Source organism: Solea solea, chromosome 10 (genome assembly GCF_958295425.1).
Source record: "Solea solea chromosome 10, fSolSol10.1, whole genome shotgun sequence".
In the NCBI taxonomy this organism is placed as follows: Eukaryota; Metazoa; Chordata; class Actinopteri; order Pleuronectiformes; family Soleidae; genus Solea; species Solea solea.
In genome coordinates this window covers 4779091-4797686 of record NC_081143.1, presented here as the reverse complement: position 1 = coordinate 4797686, position 18596 = coordinate 4779091, and the positions used below count along the sequence as shown (strand labels likewise).

Here is an 18596-nt window from a genome sequence, read left to right as displayed (position 1 = left end):
CAGTGCAAACTGATACAGCCAGAGAAACTCACCTTCTCTCAGTAGCTGCATCTTCATTTATGTATTTGTTTTACTTTTGACTGAGTGACTAATCTGCTGTCGTTTTCTGAAGTCACATTGTGTTTATTTTTGTTGTTGTTGCATACGCCACACAATGACCATCTGCTGTTTTTAAGTGTCATTGAACATCCCCCCGCATGTACCTCTGTGCACATCACACACTGGCATTCCATGCTAAAATGGCTTAAGGGCGGCCCTTCATTAATCAGGATTAACACGTTGACACTAATGGCTCTTTCTTTCTTTTTTTAAAGATAACAGGAAGTTAAAGGATTGTTACATTTAATCTGGTATAATACTCAAATGTCAAATCTGAATTCGTCATTTGGATAGGTTAAATGTGTTTAACTGTGCTCCAAAGGAAAGGCATAAAACTAAATGATTTGGTTTTGCATTCTGGTCAGGGCTAAAAACTCGAATAAGTAATTAATTAAGAGACTAGAGAAATAGCGCAAGAAATACAATGTAATCCAAACCCACTGAACACTGGCGAAGTGTACTCACAGAGCAATGCCTTACCAGAGATTAGTGAACAAAACAAAACTAAGGAGGCAAATAAATATTCATGATATGACATTTGCGAGGAGCTCATCATGGAGGCAGCCAGTGGCTCTGCATTTCAATGGGTGCAACTCAAACATCACTATAAATAGTGAAACTCTGTGGTAAACCTCCGGGGAGTCTCGAGGTGTTTGAACTTGAATTGGAGAAATAAAGTGCCAATTATCCCTCTAATTGGGAATAACAAAGCTGACTTGCCTGTTGTGCTTGTTCTCATGTTTACTGCACATCTTTAAACCTTCAATTTAAAGGTTCTAATGAGTTAAATGACTTGAGAATGAGAACGGTGATTTGGGAGTCACTGTTTGCTATGTGGAGCTGTAAGCCCACGGGAATAAGGTATAAACCTAATGCTAGCACGTAGTTCAAACACATATCAACGCCCACACTCAATTACAACAATTTCTTCAATGTAATATTTATTTTTAACATATGCTCCCCAAAAATCTTTCATCTCTACTTTTAATAACGTGCAATTTTCCTTTAATTGCACATGCACTGCTAAGTACAAAACTCACAAACACACCTGAAGGCAAACAAAAAATCTGAGTGCATGCTTTTACACATGCAGTTTACAGCTGTGTAGGTGGAGAGATGGCAATGTCACTCTATCACTTTATCAATTTGGGCTGAATGATCTTGGGGGAAAAAAAATACAATACAAGTGATATTAAAGTTGGTATTACTATATTAAATTGCAGAAACACAGCTTCTTGAGTGGCTCGTCAGCTGTGGTAGACATTAGCTTTTTGTTTCCATGGTACTTCCATAAGGATCTGTGTCTTTTAACATACTAACTCATAGAGAGCGCACCCAGGACACTTGAGAGAGCTGCATGGTGAAGGAACAGCAGCAGCTGGGACACATGCAGACATGTGGTCAGGCAGTTGTTTAGAAAGGTGGATTGGCTTTGCACTCTATTGGTGAAGCATACATTTTCAGCACAGTCCAACGGGTCCTTGAAATTATTGAAGATTTGTTCATTTTAAATGTTTTTTCGAAGCCCTTGAAAGTTTTGCCCTAAACAGACATGTGTCACTGAAAGTGCTAGCATTTTGTGCCAGAAAGAAGTTGACATGTAGGTAAATGTTGTACTTCCATCTCATTTTCGTCAATCAGCATTGTGTGAACAGGTTTGACAAAGGTTTGTGCACATTTGTTTTCATCTAAATGTTACATATTACAGCTATGAGTCTTGTGACAGATATTTGGAGCAGTATTATGCCATTTTGAAAGAATCTCATCCCTTGTTGAAACAGCAATAACAGAAATGTGCCGTATTATAACTATAAATACCTAACACACACACATACACACACACAGGTGTGTTAGATATAACAATGTCTGAACTGTCAGATGATAAAACATGAAGGAAACAATTCTCACTAGGTAACAAAATAAAATCACCACCTCTGTTCCTTTTTAAATGATAATGTGCTCGCAAAGAATGCAGCTTAAAGAAACCACACTGTACCTTCAGGGCACCTATTCAATATAACTACTCTACTCCAAGAAAATGTAATGGGAAATTCATAAATCTGGACTTGAATCAAATCCAGCTAATTATCTTCATCCAAGTTCAATAACAGTTAGATGAAATGCCTGAGGGGAAATCAAACCCATTATAGAGAGCCAACCTGATCCAACAGGGAATGAAACGGATATAACAACGCTGTGTGAGAGAAGACATGAAGCATCCTAGAGCAGCTTTCATACACAAGGCGGAAATGTACAAATCCACCTACTTAGAAAAATATTCCAGTGATATTCTGTCTTTGATGCATCTTACAGACACAATCCTGTAATTCACAAACATTTCTGGGGTAAACGGAAACTAAGCATGACAGATGTTAAGCTAATCATGAGACCCAATGCGCAACATATTAAATACAAGCAAAGCACTGAAAGGGATGGACCATAACTGATGATGATGATGATAACGATGATGTTGATGCAGGAAAATGTTTTTAATGTTTTTAAAAGAGTAGAAGTATCAGCTCAGCTGCAAACATAGTAGTGCTACTCTGTTAAACATTGCCTCAGGATGCCACTAAACCACTTAACACTGCAAGGCCATCACATTGCTGAATAGCCTTTACTGCAACAATCGACCCCATAAAAGCAACCATTAGCTGCAATGCTACAGGCTGAGCGACATCATGACACAGTAAGATGACTAGACACAGACACAATATAGTGCAGTGAGCCTGATGTTCCATGAAGAGAATATAAGAGCTGAAAATTGTGTGAATTTACTTTTACATTACACTTAAATGTACTTTATGTCCAACTGTTTGTTCGTTTTTGAGGTTTGATTTATTTTTTTTCCCTCTTTAACAAATCCCCAAGCATGAGGCGTGTGCATGTGGACGTCATGTTTGAAAAATGATTGTCAAGAGTGATTACCTTTTTACAAATAACCAGACGGTAATAGTTTGGCTTTTTGTAATGGCGTCAGAGTTTAAACTACAAAAAAAAAGAATGGAAAAAGGAAAAAAATCACACCATGCAAGTGTGGTGCAGCTGAAGCAGGGAGATGAAGACTAATGGAGCCAGTTTTCACGCCAGTCGTTCAACTTCTGTCATACTCTTGTAACCTAAGACATGAAAACTCATCCCATCTCCTTGTACCAAAACAAGCCTGGAGGACCTAATAGCAGCATGTCTCAAGCATGACAACTATGCGGTTTCCTCACGGGCCCTCCCTCGTTCTTTCATGCCTCATTGTCTCGTTCACCTCTCTACCCCTACCTTGTTTTCTCCTGATAACCCCTGTCTCTCCTCATGCGGTCGCAGCCCTATCTCAATCTTCCACTGTCACACACTCCATCATCCCAGCCCGCTTTATTCCCAGCCACCCTCCTCCTTCTATTAAGTGAAGCACTGGAGACAAGACACTGGCTGCGCTATACAATGGTCCCTGTATTCACATTGCTGTTTACCCGCCTGCAGACAGACATCACCACATTTGGCCAAGCCGCATTCTCCACTGGTGGGAAAAAAAAAAATCACATTCACAGAGGTCCCTTTGTTTCTCTATACATTGTGCCTACCTGACCATCTGTGTGGAGGATTTGTTGCCACTGAATGCAAATTAGTTGAGTCAACATAGTTGAGCTACACACAAAACAATGAAAGAGCATGACTGTGTCTTCGTCTTAAACATAATTAGAGACGCGCCATTTTATCAGCTGTACATTTGTATCAGCCTTGTAGAGTGTTATCAGTCCATCTGCAAATAAGAGGACATTTTCCAATCAAGACATCACTGTTACTCTGGGCTATGCGTAATGAAAACAATCTTTTAATTGAGAAAGAAATTGAAAAAGAGCATAATCAAGCTTCTAAACTTCATAATTTAATGAGAGTGAAGGGCTTAAAAGACTTTCTTTGTGTCCCCTGCCAAAAAAGACCAACATACATAAAATAAAGGCAGCTATATCAGTATCTGCCCCGAATTTCACAGTTGATGCATCATTAATACAGTGCATTTCAGATGAGAACAACTACATAATTACAATGCTGACTTCAATGCTTCAAAAAGGCCTTAAGGTGTTCACATTCATAATGCATGTGCATATTACAATTCTAATTTACACTTTGGGAGGTATGAATAAAAAAGGGCTATAATTTGTACATGGTTCATTGAATGTGAATGTAAACACTCAAATTAAAGTTGAATGTCAGCACTTTTGCCTCACTAGGCACTGTTCCATTTTAAATCCAATGCTGTGGAGTACAGAGCCAAATCTATTCAAATACTTCAAAAAGACACCTATAAATACAGCTTTCAAAGACTTGTATTGTGTTGAATTTGTTTAACAGGTGTGGAAATGCATACGTAAAAGGGGAAACACTGCAATCTTCCATGTACTACTGTACATGTGGGTGTGAGTGTAGCCATTTGTGTACACTGTAAGATCAGATAGGTGGGAAAGCCCACACGCAGCAGTTCAGGACAAATTGGCTGCCTTTCATCTCTGCTACTCTTTAATTACACACAGTACTGAAATGCAGCGGCTACCTACCAGCCAAGCACTGCAGCAGGAGATATCAACAGCACCGTTTATCATGCTGCGCCGACAAAAGTGGGACGACTAAAATTTAGTCTCTCTTCTCAACTCTCACTTTCAGAATAGATACACTGCCCACATCAAGTGCACTTATGTTTAGATGTCAGGCGGGGATTCTGGGACTGAAATGTATGATTAGTTTGTTCCATGGACAAATGCCTGTCCAAACAACAACTAATATTGTGCAGTAAACAAGTGGGAGGAAATAGGGACATTTTTTGTCATTGTGTTTGGACTTAATTTGTACTTCAAATGAAAAAAAAAAAAAAAAATCAGTTAAAAGCACTGGCTTTCAGTTGCACATACAACAAAACAAGCTCTAATACTATTATTTTTGTCCCAATCCTAATCTCAAGTATCGGATCAAAGATGATCTGGGCCTATTTTAACCCGGACCTTGATCTTTCACTCCACCTGCAATTTCCACATGCACTGGCTTCTTTATGTAGCTCTAGAGTGTTGAGGGCTTTGGTTGGTTCGGACTTTAAGTGACATGTATTTCATATTACCTGTGTTTGATATGATTGGTTATATTTTAATATGCCGTATTCACTGTGCTGCACAACTATCCACACACAGGCGCTTTAGCGGGGCCCAATGCGGGTACATCGCTGTAACTTGATTTACACAACAAGAGATAGCAATATTTTCAACATTTTGGTCTTAGTTTAACAACATACTACACAAACACAGCACTGGTTATCTAGGAAAATATAAGTATCAAGAGATCAGGACTCCGTATCAGCAGATACTCAATAGACAAAAGATCGAATCAGGATCAGGGGCCATAAAAACCTGATCAGGACATACCCTAATATATTTATGTTTGAAGGTGTTCTCATTCATAACCTTATTTTTTTAAAAAGTCACTCTGTTTTACTGCAATGCAAGACAATAATATCAAGTATACAGGTACCACAGTACACTTGGATCAATCACTTTAATCCAACAAATTGTGTTTGAACTGAAGACTGGGGAGTATGGATTATAATAACAATACATATACATATATACACACATATATATATATATATATATATATATATACAATTATATATAATAAATACACTTCTACTAAATGTAACATCAATTTATTAAATGACTCCCTTCTCCAACTTTCAGTGTATTAAATGTATTAAAAATCCTATACTGTCCATAAACCCTTGAATATAACCTCAGTCAATTTATTAATGTCAAATCCATATTTCTAAACAATTGACAAGCAGTAAAAACACTCCTTCTAAATTAAAAGACCCCAAATGTAAGAAAGATTAAAAAATAATAAGTTAAAATATTTTTTTATGTGGAATATTAACCATCAAAAAATGACAGCGACTTGTGAATTGATGAAAACATAAATGATTCAATTAGGATAGAAGTCTGACATAATAAGCAACATTTTCCATGGTATTAGTCCTTAAGCAGTTTATGGAAAAAAATCCGCAAACATGTCATTCCATACTCTGCTCGTCTGTCTTTTGTATTATATTCTTTTTTCTATGTTCGTGTAAAGCATCCATGGTTTTTGTCTGAGAATCAAAATAAGAGTGAAGTGACATTAAACAAACCCCGCTGTAATAGAGAAGAGAGCGTGTCTGCACAAACACAGAGGCTTAAGGAAGCAGGATTCTGAACTCACTGCACCATGCAACTCCAGCGATGAGAATTCATTTAGCAATTTTCCACATAAGTGAAACTGAATGGTTGTTAAAGTGATTATGACAAAAATAAATATTTAAAAATGTATATCATGGATTGTAAACATTCTTTTATCATATCCATTTTCAGTGGGATAATTCAGTGTCATAAACTCAGTGATTCATTGAAGCTGCTTAAAAATATCTAATTAATAATAGGAGGGAAAAAATCCTGGCAAGAGAATGGAGGAGAAATTGATATTTTTTCTCCCCCCTCACAAGATCCTTTCACTGCCAATTAAATACTGCTCTGACTTCACTCAGTGTCCACTAATGCATATACTCAAGTTTGATGATGCACGTTAATCGTTTGTTCCTTCTGTGTGTGCCTGATTTTGCATGTTTGTCACATGCTCCGTCATAGACCTTTTTCACAGTCTCAACAGGGGGAGGATAAAGTATCGAGATAAGCACTTTAAAATTCTTCAGAGGGAGGCAGCACATGGGAAAACAGATCCAGCTGAGTCTGAATGGAAAGATTCCTCAAGGTGCCACTGAAATTTACCAGGCCACAGCTGTATGGGAAGACTTTATGTAAACATCTATACTCATTACTCCCTCTTCCTGTATTTACTGTATCAGTGGCATGTACTTTGACCAAGAAAGAGGGAGGTTTTAATGTGAGAGAGAGTAAAAGGTGTATTTGGATAAAACAAGAAGCAAGAAAATAAAAACGTGAAAAATGCATACAGCACAGAGACGAGTAAAGGGCAGAGCAGCTAAAGGAAAATGTAGGAAGCAAAGTGGGGGAGCCACGAGGCAGAGATTTGACTTTACTTTCAGTGGGGTTGATCGCTCCTGGTAAGCTGTCCCATGGGAGGGTCCACGCAGGGCAAGGATGCGGAGTGAAGACTGCCTCAATGCCTTCTTCCTATGGGAGGAACACACAAGACATAGACATACGGGTTACCATAGAAACCACACAAAAGTCTTAAGGTTCTGCGTTCCAAACAGGCTGTAATGAAGCAAATCAAAAAAGGAGTTGCTCTTGAACAAGTGCCTTTTTTACCTTACTCATATTTATCTAGTGCTATTCTGGAGAAAAACTACAGCTAGTGAACTTATAACTGTCCCAAGAGAGAACAGATGTTTTTCCAGTACAGTACATACTGTTACTGTAAATACAATACCCACTAGATATATACTGCAGAAACAAAAACTGTGAGGCAGAGGGAACAGGCTCTTTATAGATAAACAGACCGGAACAATGAGTCAGTGATTTGAACAGTCTATAAAGGAAGGGAAAAGGAAATATTATTAGAAACTGACTAATATTAAAACCCCTCTTACGTAAATATTTTCACTGGCTTTCCTATATTAAAATATTCTTAATAATAATACCTATAAGCAGGAAGGTGTATGTGGTGCAGGAATAATAATAATGTGGCTTATTTTATTGTACAGTGGTCTGAAAAATAACCTGATATTTGATCTTATTTAAGTCCTGTTGTGGTTTCATTCTTATTTGTTTTTCATTACAACCCTGTCATTATTACAGAAATGCATTTTGTGATGAATAACAAACTAAAAACTTAATAATCTACCAATAACCAATGCATCACAAAGTTTGCAGCAGCATTTTGATGCACTGAACACAATGTAACACAGCCATGCAATAAATCATCAGTGTTTTCACAGGGTGAAGGCACGTTTACAGGTTTACAGTATTTTACAAAGAAGATTAATTAAAACTGGGCTTTTGAAAAATCCTGAATTAATTTAATCTAAAAAAGTTATTTTGTGCAGCTTAGATATTTATAAGCTGCACAGGTACAAAGGTCCACAATGGTTGTTATTCATTCACCAGAATGTTTTCACCGGAATTCTACTGAAATATTCAATGTAAGCCAAATATTTTTAAATCACATTAGTTGACTGTAGAGTGGGTGACATTTTTATCTCTGTACAAAGCAACAGAAACTGATGAAAATCATGAATATATTTATGACCATAGTAGAATGACAGTTTTGGAAGAGTCAGCACGTTTCAGCCTGTCTAGTAGATGTTCAGATCAGTTGAGAGGTTGAAGCGTGACAATAAGCTTGGGAGCAGGAATTAAGATCCGGTTAATCAGCTACAACAGGGACGTATACAGTGAAGCAGCAGCAGCAGTATGTCTCGCATCACATTAATGTTGCTAGGTCATATTTCCATGGTGCATTAGTCATATTCTGACACTGCATTAATGCAACCATTAACTGGTAAAAGCAACTCTTTCCCACATTAAGGGGCCAAAATATTCAACTAGGCAAAAGTAGCGGCGTATATAAAGTGACATGTACAGTAGATGATTGGTCAGTGCACCAGATTCCACAAGAACAGAAACATCAAGTTATCCCAGATTATGGAACTAAGGCTTTTCCGTTCTTCCAAAAAAACATTAAAAGGTGACATCGAATGCTTGTATCACACATATATGTTAGTTATGGAGGTCTACTTACATATATTAACATGTTTTCATGATTAAAAACCTCCTAATCGCTGCAAACGAGCCGATCAAAATATCTCCTCACTGACGCTCTCGTCAGCCGCGCTGTGTCAGACCAAACAGTTGCTGTGATTGGCCAGCCAACGAGAGCTTTACAACTGTCCTGTGATTGGCCAGGTACCTGGAAGTGACGTAATAGATAGGCCAGCTCTCAGATACACAGCTCCCCCTCTGGCACGGTGGATGCTCTGCATCTCAGCAGCTACAACGAGAGTAGTTCTTCTTCTTCTGCGGTTGAATGTACACAACCGGATGTGCCCGGACTAGTGCCCGCACCGGGAGGCGCTACGGTGGTGAGGATTTCTGATGACGACATCAAATTAAGGAAGTGTCGATCCGCTTCGCAGAGCCCAGGAAAACAATACAACACTATTTTCTCAGCAGTGGCTGAACTGTTTGTTCTGAAACTTTAGGGTTTCATAAACGAGGTAATGACGCAGATACACACACAAACGCAGCGTTAATTGGAGCTTCCGGTCTATGTCACCTTTAAGGATCAATTTTTATCGCTACCTTAGATTATTGTTGGTATCAAACCATATCAACTGCAAGAGTGAGAGACACTTCAGGTAAGTAGGGAGTAAGAGCAGACATGTTTCAACCTTGCAATATGGCGTTTACCTTTGGTTAACAGGTTGTGTGTTTGTGTGTCTGCACTTCACTGCACTGGCAGTTTGATGGCACGCATCAGTGTGTGTTAACTGAAGTGAGAAAGAGGCAGATTTTATGATCCATTTATAATGTGGAAGGTGTAGTAGTGAGATGAGCCCAGTGCCTCCAGTTAGCAGCAGTGATGGATCGCGTGTCACCATGTCAGACGCACTTGCCTTGGCAGACACACAATTCCATAAGAGGACACATTAGCGCACACACACGCAGAGGCAATTTGGTCAAGGCAATGCAACAGCTGCACTGCAGACATTATGGACGCGACACGTAGCCATCCTTGTAATCCCTCCAAGCAGAAAAAAAAAAAAGAATGGTGGCCATTGTGTGTGTGTCCATTTATGTGCAAGCATTCCTCTCAGTTTTAATGTCTGATTGCAACGTGCCATGAAAACTGTCATTTGAGCACATCTGTGGCTGCCTCACTAAAATTCATCCGGTGACTTGGCACATGCAGAGACACATCCCATCCTGACCACCCAGCCTCAGTCAATCTCTCCGAACTCTGTTTTACTGCTTTCTCCCATTGCTCTCTTCCCGTCACTTAATATCACGCTGTTATAGACACTCAGCCAGCAGGAAATCACGGAAATATCTTCGCTGAGAGAGCAGAGCAACGAGGCCAAGTGTACAGTTTGAAGGCTCAGTAGTGAGAGCTGAGGAGACCATCTCCTTCTAAACAGCTGGGACTGTTAACCTCCTGCTGGAAAAGCTAACAAGTTATGTTGCAGTGGCAATATTTGCTGCGCTATGGAGCTAAGAAAGCTATAAAAGTGTGTGACTTTGTCTTGCCAACAGTGGCTTGGGGGACTACATTTTAGGAATGTGGATACACATTTTGTGCTGTCTTATCTCTTTACACTAAGATTTTCAGCTATTACAAGTCTGGCTATAAAACATTGTTTTGTTTGGGACTGGTCATTGTTTTTTATTTCACCTGAGACGAGGATAAGCTGAATGTGCACAGTCTGCATTACTGCAAGTGGCAACAGGATCCACTGAGAATACTGAAGTGAGTGTTTTAAATTCTACCAAGGGTAGTAAAGCACTACACTTAGAATCAGATTCTGTTACTTTTAAAAGAAGGCCATGATTTTGGTCACTTGGTCTTAACTGATAAATACATGTCAGTCAAACAACCTCCGGGAGGAGAAAATCGTGTATGCAGATAAGCACCTTAAGACCGTTAAATAGCCCACTTAAAATGTTAATCCTGTAACTATAAACACTTAAAGTGTTAAAGCCCTGACAGAAAGTGGCACAGGTTAAACAATTAAGAAGGTTTGCCATAAGCCAAAATATTTACTTAGAGCTACTAAAACCAGCCGAATGTATGTGTGAGAAAAACACAGAGAGGTAAAACATGATGAGAAACGAGTAAGGGAAATGTAATAATTTACTTTTAGTTTTGTCATTGTGGGCCTCGGGCCACCGACAAAAGGCTGCTGAGTGGTCGTGTCCTGGTTGTCTTCTTGCTCCAGTAGGTTAGTAGGGTTGCTCTCTGCTGGCGGGCCTGGGAGACTGACCGTGGGAACTTGGGGGATGGAAAGAGCCATTCCGCAAGCCTTGGCTGCCCGAAGAACGCCTGGTACCTCCTGGACACGGCTGTACCAACACAGCAGGTGGGGGAGCTGCTGCAGAAGGCTCGCAGCATGGGCTTGGAGGGAACACTATCAAAGACAACAAGAATTAAAGGCACATAAAAAAAACAATGTTATTCATTAATTGACTAATCTGGCGTGTCATATCCATCTGAGGGGGGTGTTAAATCAAAAACTCACTCATCACATTGGTGGAGAGAGACACACATGATGCAACTGGAACAAAACACCAAAACACGGCTGGCAGGTGCAGACAGTAAGGGCACAAACAGAGATGTGATAAGAGAAGCACTGTCACTTTGTGTGACTGTGTGTGACTGTGTGTGGAAGACAGAAGAAAAAGAGAAGGACACTGTGGCACAGCAAGTGGGTGGACTGGAAAGGATCTGTCGTGGCTGCATGTGTTGTGGACAGTGATGGCCGTTAAGAGGAGACACGCTAGGCTGAGTGTGAAACTGGAAACCAGTGGAGCACAGCTGACTACTAAAAGCCTCATTGTGGGAACTTCAGTTTATTCCCACAGTTGAGGAATATCTGGGTGATGGCCGAAGTGTGAAATCGAGGTTGAGATCCACTTCAGTGCCAGTCAGTGCAGGATTCCTAATCAATACTCAACTTAATAATAGCTAAACAGGCCTGGTACTCTCTCACCTCTGCTGCAGTTATGTTAATTGCTGCCACCAGCTTTACTTATAAAATATGCAACCATTATATGTAATGAATATTCACAAAAAGATCATGAGCTTTTGATATTCTGCTGAAAGTCTATTTTTTAAGATAAGTGTCACAATTTCACCCACCCATTTTTGATTGGTTGCAGAGAGAAACACATTCCCTAAATTAAGTCAGTGAAATGCCTTTTCAACATGCTGCATTTGAATAGAAACTCAAATACACAGTTATTAGTCTTTGCCAGGCAGCTCCAGACCACCTTTGAGAATAAAACCTGTGCCAAGTCTGATGCAGTGAGTCTTTTCTACCTGAATGGATCTGAGATCTGTGTCAAAAGCAAATGCCATGTACTGTATAATCTGACAGGTCATCACCATAAAGACAGTAAAAAGCCAACAAACACCTAAAATGGTTATACTTGCTTGCTCATATTACCATTAGTAAGAATTTAGTTTACAGTGTAAAAAAGTGCATGTAAAAAAATAAATAAAATATGCAGCAAAGAGATAAGAAAATTACATTTGACTTGTCTCATGGATCCATAATATGTGGAACCCTAACACAGTAATGAGAGCAGGGTGCGACTCCTTAGAAGTAAGGATTCAACATTGAAAGACATACTGTAACTCATAAACTCCAAGGCTCATACCAGGTACTGCTGGATGCACGGCAGCAGCACCACATCAGTCAGAGTGAAGTACAGCCCTTCAGCAAACACATGCTCCAGTGGAGGCAGATCTGTGGTCTTCACTTTCCTGATCTCAGAGTTCTCTCTAGTGGCCACAGCTGGAACTGAATCCACAGACAGCTTGGCTAAAGCAGCCCGAAGCTCGAGTCCATCACAGACCTGAGGTGACTGTCCAGGGTTGGACACATTGTCCACATCCCCTCTGCCTTCAGGGGACTCCTTCTTTTTATTCCGTCTCTGCTCTTGGAGTTTCTGTCGCCGTATTTTGTCATCATTGTGGACTTTGACAGGCTCCGCTAGCCTTTGCTCTAAGGAGAGGATGGAAAGAGGAAGATGCGTTGTAGGATTTTGAAGGTGGTCTTCAACAGCAGAGGGGATGCCAGTTTCGCACAGTCTGGTCCACTTGCTCACCTTAAGAGCGAAGAAATAAGATGAGAAAAATATTTTACAACATTGCCCTTGAAATTGAAAGACACTGGTGAGCTGCTTATTTGATGGATCTCTATGGCTACTGACACTGTGATTGTGGCTTCATTGACATGTAACAAAGAAATGTCATCAAACCCAATTATGTCATCATGAAGTCACTACAGTAAAGAGAAGTGTTTACCAATTAAAGGCTTGAAATTCATTCAGTCAAGGAATAGAAGCACTGAAGACAACATGGCATTTTAAATGTGTCTCTGTCATACGGTCTAGTCTAACCTAAAGCTGAGCAATAATTTAATAACTATTTACATTTACATATTTACATACATACAATTTACATTTCTTCAAAGTCATTGTAACTGAGGCTAAGTACTTGTCTGTAATGTTTGAGCATTTTATAGATCAACTTTAACACATAGCATAGCATCACAAAGGTGTGAAATGTGCACAGTTGGTTGGTTGGATTAAAGCGTAGAATTTGACTATCTGACATTTTGTTTGCGATGGTTTTCACTCACAACTGATTTGAAGAGTGTCTTAGTTGTGGTAATGTTGTTGGCTTCATCACCTGGCCCCAGCATTTCCCCATGTATTTTATTTTAAATATTCATGAATTTATTATTTTATTGTTTAAATGAATATGTACTGTTTAATCATCATTCATCTGAATGTGTGTTTTGACTTCAGTGCTTTTCTTCAGTGATGGTGGGAGTATGTGTTGTTCAGGGATGTGTGTGTTTCCCTGCTACACACTGACCTCAGCACAGGCCTTCAAACAGGTCTTCTTGAAGCCCAGCAATGCCAGCACATCATTTCTGGAAGGGTCAATCTCTAAGGTTTTGTTGATGATGTGTCTCAGGACCACTGCCAGTCCGGCTCTGCAGTGCCGTCCTGTCTCATCCAGAACAGCAGGCAGGCGGCAGCCCTTCACCAACTGGGGCAAATCTTCCAGTTGAGTGTCAGACACGTCTACAGACTCTGGCAGCTGACACTTCAGTGACTGGGAGCAGCCAGGTTTGGTGAAGACCAGAAACACTTTGAAAGACTTGCACTCGCAGTAAGACAGAAGAAATAGGGCGATTGAAGTGTGCAGCGGCAGACGAGGCTCCTCACTTTGGCAACTAACCGCTAAATAGAGCGATGACTGCTGCTTGTCCTCCGTGTATGTCATTCTCAAATACCGTTACACCTGCGGAGTAGAGAAGATACTTATAATTAGAACTGGGAGGAAAGGGAAAGGACTGAAATAGTAATCAGCATTCCTGACCTTAGAAAATCAGCTTCACTTTATGAAATGACATAATGGCAACTAGGATATGTGAGGTAAAATATCACTTTCAGTTCCGGTGCTTTAAATAATATTAAAAGATACTTACTGCAGGTTTGGGGATATTGTCATTTACACCGACAGTTTCAATGAAACCCACGTTGTTATCATATGCGCTTCCTGAAGGCAGCACTACTTCTTCTTGGAGTGCGCTAAGGCTAAGCTAGCTCCACAGCGCCATCGGCTGTTTGATATCGAATAAGACATCGAATTACAAATAAAATAAATAAAATACTAATGGAAATACCACGTATAATGAAGTATATATATAATAATATATATACAATAACAAAACAATATATATATGTGTGTGTAACACGATTCATATTTTCAATGAAGTACGTTATTTAAAACACTTGTGGGCGAAAATGGATTTTATGCATGGTTCCGGGTGTGTGTATTCCGGGAACATATCGCTGTTGCACAGGTCCTTAAACGAAGGTCCGTTGTGGCTGCCTGTTTTTCTTTTGTCAGGAAGTGCTGCTCAAAAAAAACAAATTATCGCATCAAAGGACGTTTCTTTCCGCCAACAGAGTGGAAGGTAATGTAAAAACAGGCTGAAGTTAGCCGTCTGTCATGTTTGATAAATGTGTTATAACTTTAGCCACTCTGCCATTACAGTCCTTAATGAGTCCTCATTAATTTGCCGAATTGTAACGTCTGTAGTATTCATTTATGAGTCTTCAAAATGGAATCAGCCATCCTAAATGTGTCATGTATCTGTTTTAGTTTTTTATGTAAACGGTGCTACATTATTGTAACAAAGATGCCTTGAAAAGACAGCTTGTTCTGTATTGACAACTTCTTGTCCGCATCACATGACATCATCATGAATTTGCTCAATCGCCACTTCATGTCTGTAATTTTGCCCGACTCTGCAGATGCTGTACAGAAAGACAGCATGTTGCCCCTTTGCCTTATATTCCAACATATTGCAGTTCAGTTAGAACGAAAAAGAGTCTTTATTTTGAAGAGTTTCCTTTGATCATATGAGGACTTAACCTTTATATTCTGACCCAAGTCTGAACACCGATGTTAAAGAACTTCAAACTTTTACTTCAAAATGGGATTGGGAGCTTCTGGCTGTGGAGGACACAGTGTACAATCTGCTGACAGTTAATGGAAGAAGAGGAAGTTTGAACACTATTGTCTAAATGCAAGCTTTAACTTTTAGTTTACAAGTATAGTATATTTATAGTTCTAAATCAGCAACTGCAGCAACCAAAATTGTGTTGGTACTGGTATTTACATGATGTGGTAACTGAAACGTTACAAGCTCACATTGTTTCCCAATTCACAGTTGAAACTATGGCTGGACCTGTCACTTTGGATTTGGATCCCATCTTCCTTAAGGGATTGAGTTACCTGCACTCCAAGAGTAAAGACTCGGTTGATAAACTCAAAGCTTTACTAGATGAGTCCCTCTCAAGAGGAAGTGACTCATCTTACCGCTCATCACAAAAAGTAATGAATTCAACTCATATTTAATTTGCTCTTCAAATTGTTTTTTTGTTAGCTTTTTCTCTTTCAATGTCATTGGTTTGTATTTTCTGCTAATAAATGCTGACCACTTTGTACTATGATTTTTCAGGATATAGAGGTTTCCAAGGGGTCTGTGTCAAAACTGAGCTTAAGTAAACAGGACTCAAAGTCCTCAAATTCTTCTTCCTCCAGCAGCAGCAGCAGCAGTATCAAACCAGAGAAAAGCAAAAAAGAGGCAGAGAAGAGACCGTCTGAGAAGGTACTATATCTTTCTAAAATGTTTTTGTTAGAATAAAATTAGTTCTGAGTTGTAAGGTCAAATACTGTACAACAGGAGAAAAAATATGTTCCGAAATGAATTAAAACCACACAAGAAAACCTCGGGAGTGATTTTGACCTCTCCTTTCTTACTGGACAACAGGTTAGAATTGACTTGGTTGACGTGGACCCACCGAAAAAGCCTCGTTTGGAGAAACAGGAGAATCGCTCTTCTCCAATAACCGTTCAGACGAGTAAAGACCTCCTGTCAAACGTTAACGACAACGATGAGACCAATGCTGATGACTTTGCCATGGAAATGGGCTTGGCTTGTGTTGTTTGCAGGTACATGTAAATCATTAATAGATACATTAAATGTAATTTTGCATGAGCTTCAGGACATTGCTACATTTTCCTGTACAGTTGTTAATATATTTGGGTGTGCTGTGTGTTTTAATTACCTTAGACAAATGACGGTCACTATGGGAAACCAGTTGGTGGAGTGCCAAGAGTGTCACAATCTGTACCACCAGGACTGTCACAAGCCCCAGGTGACAGACAAAGAAGTGAATGACCCAAGACTTGTGTGGTATTGCGCTCGCTGCACCAGGCAAATGAAACGTATGGTGAGGAAAATAACTTTTTAATATCAGCTTGGTAGTTTGTCCATGTAAAAAAATGATTCTACTTGTATGTGAGGTTTTCAGTATAGTTTGTGAATGATTTCAGTGATTCTGATTCATGTCTCTACCAGCCCCTCATAAACATGCATGCATGGTGACTTCACCTCATCCAAACTTTTTGGTTTGTCCTCTAGGCCCAGAAACCTCCACAGAAGCCGTCCCCTGGATCTGCGTCATCAGCGCCTGTTGTAAAAGACACACTTGTCAAAAAGACAGAGATGAAATCCAAACCAGACACAGCCAGCACCTTCCAAGCCTTCAAAAGAACCGAACTGAAGGTATGTGTTATAACTCATAGCTGCCATCAGAGTGTATGAGATTTTAAAAACATGGGAGATGATATTGATTTAATTTTGCCAACCTGCGTAATAAACAATTAATTTGAAAGTGTTCATTTAGACCACTGACCTCTGCTGCTGTTTCATTTGTGCAGAGAATGGCTTTCTAAAAAACTTCCCAGTACTTTAAATGTATTCACCTTGAAGTTATTTTGATGGCAAACATTTTTCTTTTTGACAGTGATTTGATTATGTAAACACCAACAACAATGGGAATGTAACTTTAATTTGTTTGTTTTGAGTTGTATGGCTTGCAGGTAACTTGTAGGTTCATAAACATGAAGCTATTCAGGTCAAAGGTAAACAGTGATCTGCCCCAAAGGATTAAAATACTGTTGTGGTCAAGAAAGTAAGGACTGGTGTCCTTACTTTACTTTTTTTTTACTTTACTATTTACCTTACTTTACCTTACTATTTTATTACCAAGGCTGTAGAAACCCTTCGAACAATACTGTAATCTCATTGTACATTGTTATCAGTGGCAATTGAAAATGGGCTATATCGACAATAACCCAAACTTTTGTAAGAAAAGAACTAGTGGCTACAAAGCATTACAGTATGTGTTGAAGATTTTGCTGCACTGATAATTATGCTGTTCTTCATTTAACACAGGCGTCCGCAACGTCAGCCAATCCCACCACTAACAGCTCCTCCTCCAGCAGTGGTCTCACAGGCTGGGCTGCATTTGGTGCCAAGACCAGCTCTGCTCTTCCTCCAAGCTCCAAACTGGGCTCCTCTGGACCAAGTGGAAGCAGTAAGACCTTAGCAGCTCCCTCTAGCCAGAAACCTGTTGGGCTCTCTGGACTAGCTGGAGCAAAGTCAGGACCTGGGAGTGCTAAGGTACCTGCTGGGGGCAATGGAAGCAGCTCCAGCCAGGTGTCTCAGAAACCTCCTCCTCTGACCTTGGGTAAGCAGCCACTTAACCGTTCCTCGAGTGGTGAAAGTCAAGGGAAAGGCTCTGCTTCGTCAGGGGGAGGCTCCCCGAGCAGCTCCCAGGCAAGTGCAGGGGGAAACGGGGGCAGTAACGGAGGGGGCAACGGGAACAATGGGAATGGGTCAAAGGCTGCAGCAGGGGACAAAGCACCAACTTCTCAAGAGTCCCAGCTCAATGCTATGAAACGTCTTCAACTGGTAAAGAAGAAAGCGGCGCAAAAGAAACTGAAGAAATGAGTAGCGATGGAAACAAATGGTATAGAGGAGAAGAAGATCTGAGGGAGTAGAAAATAAACCTGTCAAAAGTGTGAATTTGGTGACAACATTGTTTTACAGTCAAATACTTGAATCTTACTTTGTGTAAATGCTGCTGGACTATGTGTCGTTCTGCTCTAACAAATATAAACATTGCAAAAGTGACTGTCGTTTTTTAATCAACAAATGTTATTAAATAATCCTCCTCTTATAAAGTGCTTGTATCATTGGCTTTGTGGCATGCGGTGCCCCAGAATGTGAATCATTATATTCTGCAGGACAAAGGGGAGACAGAATCACAGTAGTTTTTGTAGTTTATACAGTCATGTGACATAACTGTTCAAATATAAATGATTTCTTCATTTCACATCTACATAAAACACAT

The 18596-nt window shown here is 39.8% G+C and overlaps 2 protein-coding genes across 3 annotated transcripts in view; one reads left to right on the top strand and one right to left on the bottom strand.

The window, feature by feature from the left end:
• Positions 1-14451, bottom strand: part of gstcd (glutathione S-transferase, C-terminal domain containing) — a 41757-nt gene extending 27306 nt beyond the window's left edge. Inside the window, exons 1-5 of the mRNA XM_058641334.1 lie at positions 14312-14451; positions 13693-14124; positions 12468-12917; positions 10946-11215; positions 7169-7262 (exon numbers count right to left, since the gene is read on the bottom strand). Of these exons, the coding sequence (XP_058497317.1) occupies positions 7169-7262; positions 10946-11215; positions 12468-12917; positions 13693-14106 (1228 nt within the window). The 5' untranslated portion in view covers positions 14107-14124; positions 14312-14451. The remainder of the gene's footprint in view (positions 1-7168; positions 7263-10945; positions 11216-12467; positions 12918-13692; positions 14125-14311) is intronic.
• Positions 14452-14668: 217 nt separating this feature from the next.
• On the top strand, positions 14669-18426 carry ints12 (integrator complex subunit 12). 2 transcript variants are annotated; one of them, XM_058641363.1, is made up of 7 exons: positions 14669-14803; positions 15563-15726; positions 15854-16003; positions 16166-16347; positions 16469-16628; positions 16820-16963; positions 17636-18426. In XM_058641363.1, exons 2-7 carry the CDS (start codon positions 15571-15573, stop codon positions 18191-18193), a joined length of 1350 nt encoding a protein of 449 aa, XP_058497346.1. In that variant the 5' UTR covers positions 14669-14803; positions 15563-15570; the 3' UTR covers positions 18194-18426. The 2 variants fall into 2 exon arrangements, with proteins under 2 accessions (XP_058497346.1, XP_058497347.1); XM_058641364.1 differs by lacking the exon at positions 14669-14803 and adding an exon at positions 15421-15443.
• Positions 18427-18596: the final 170 nt, after the last annotated feature.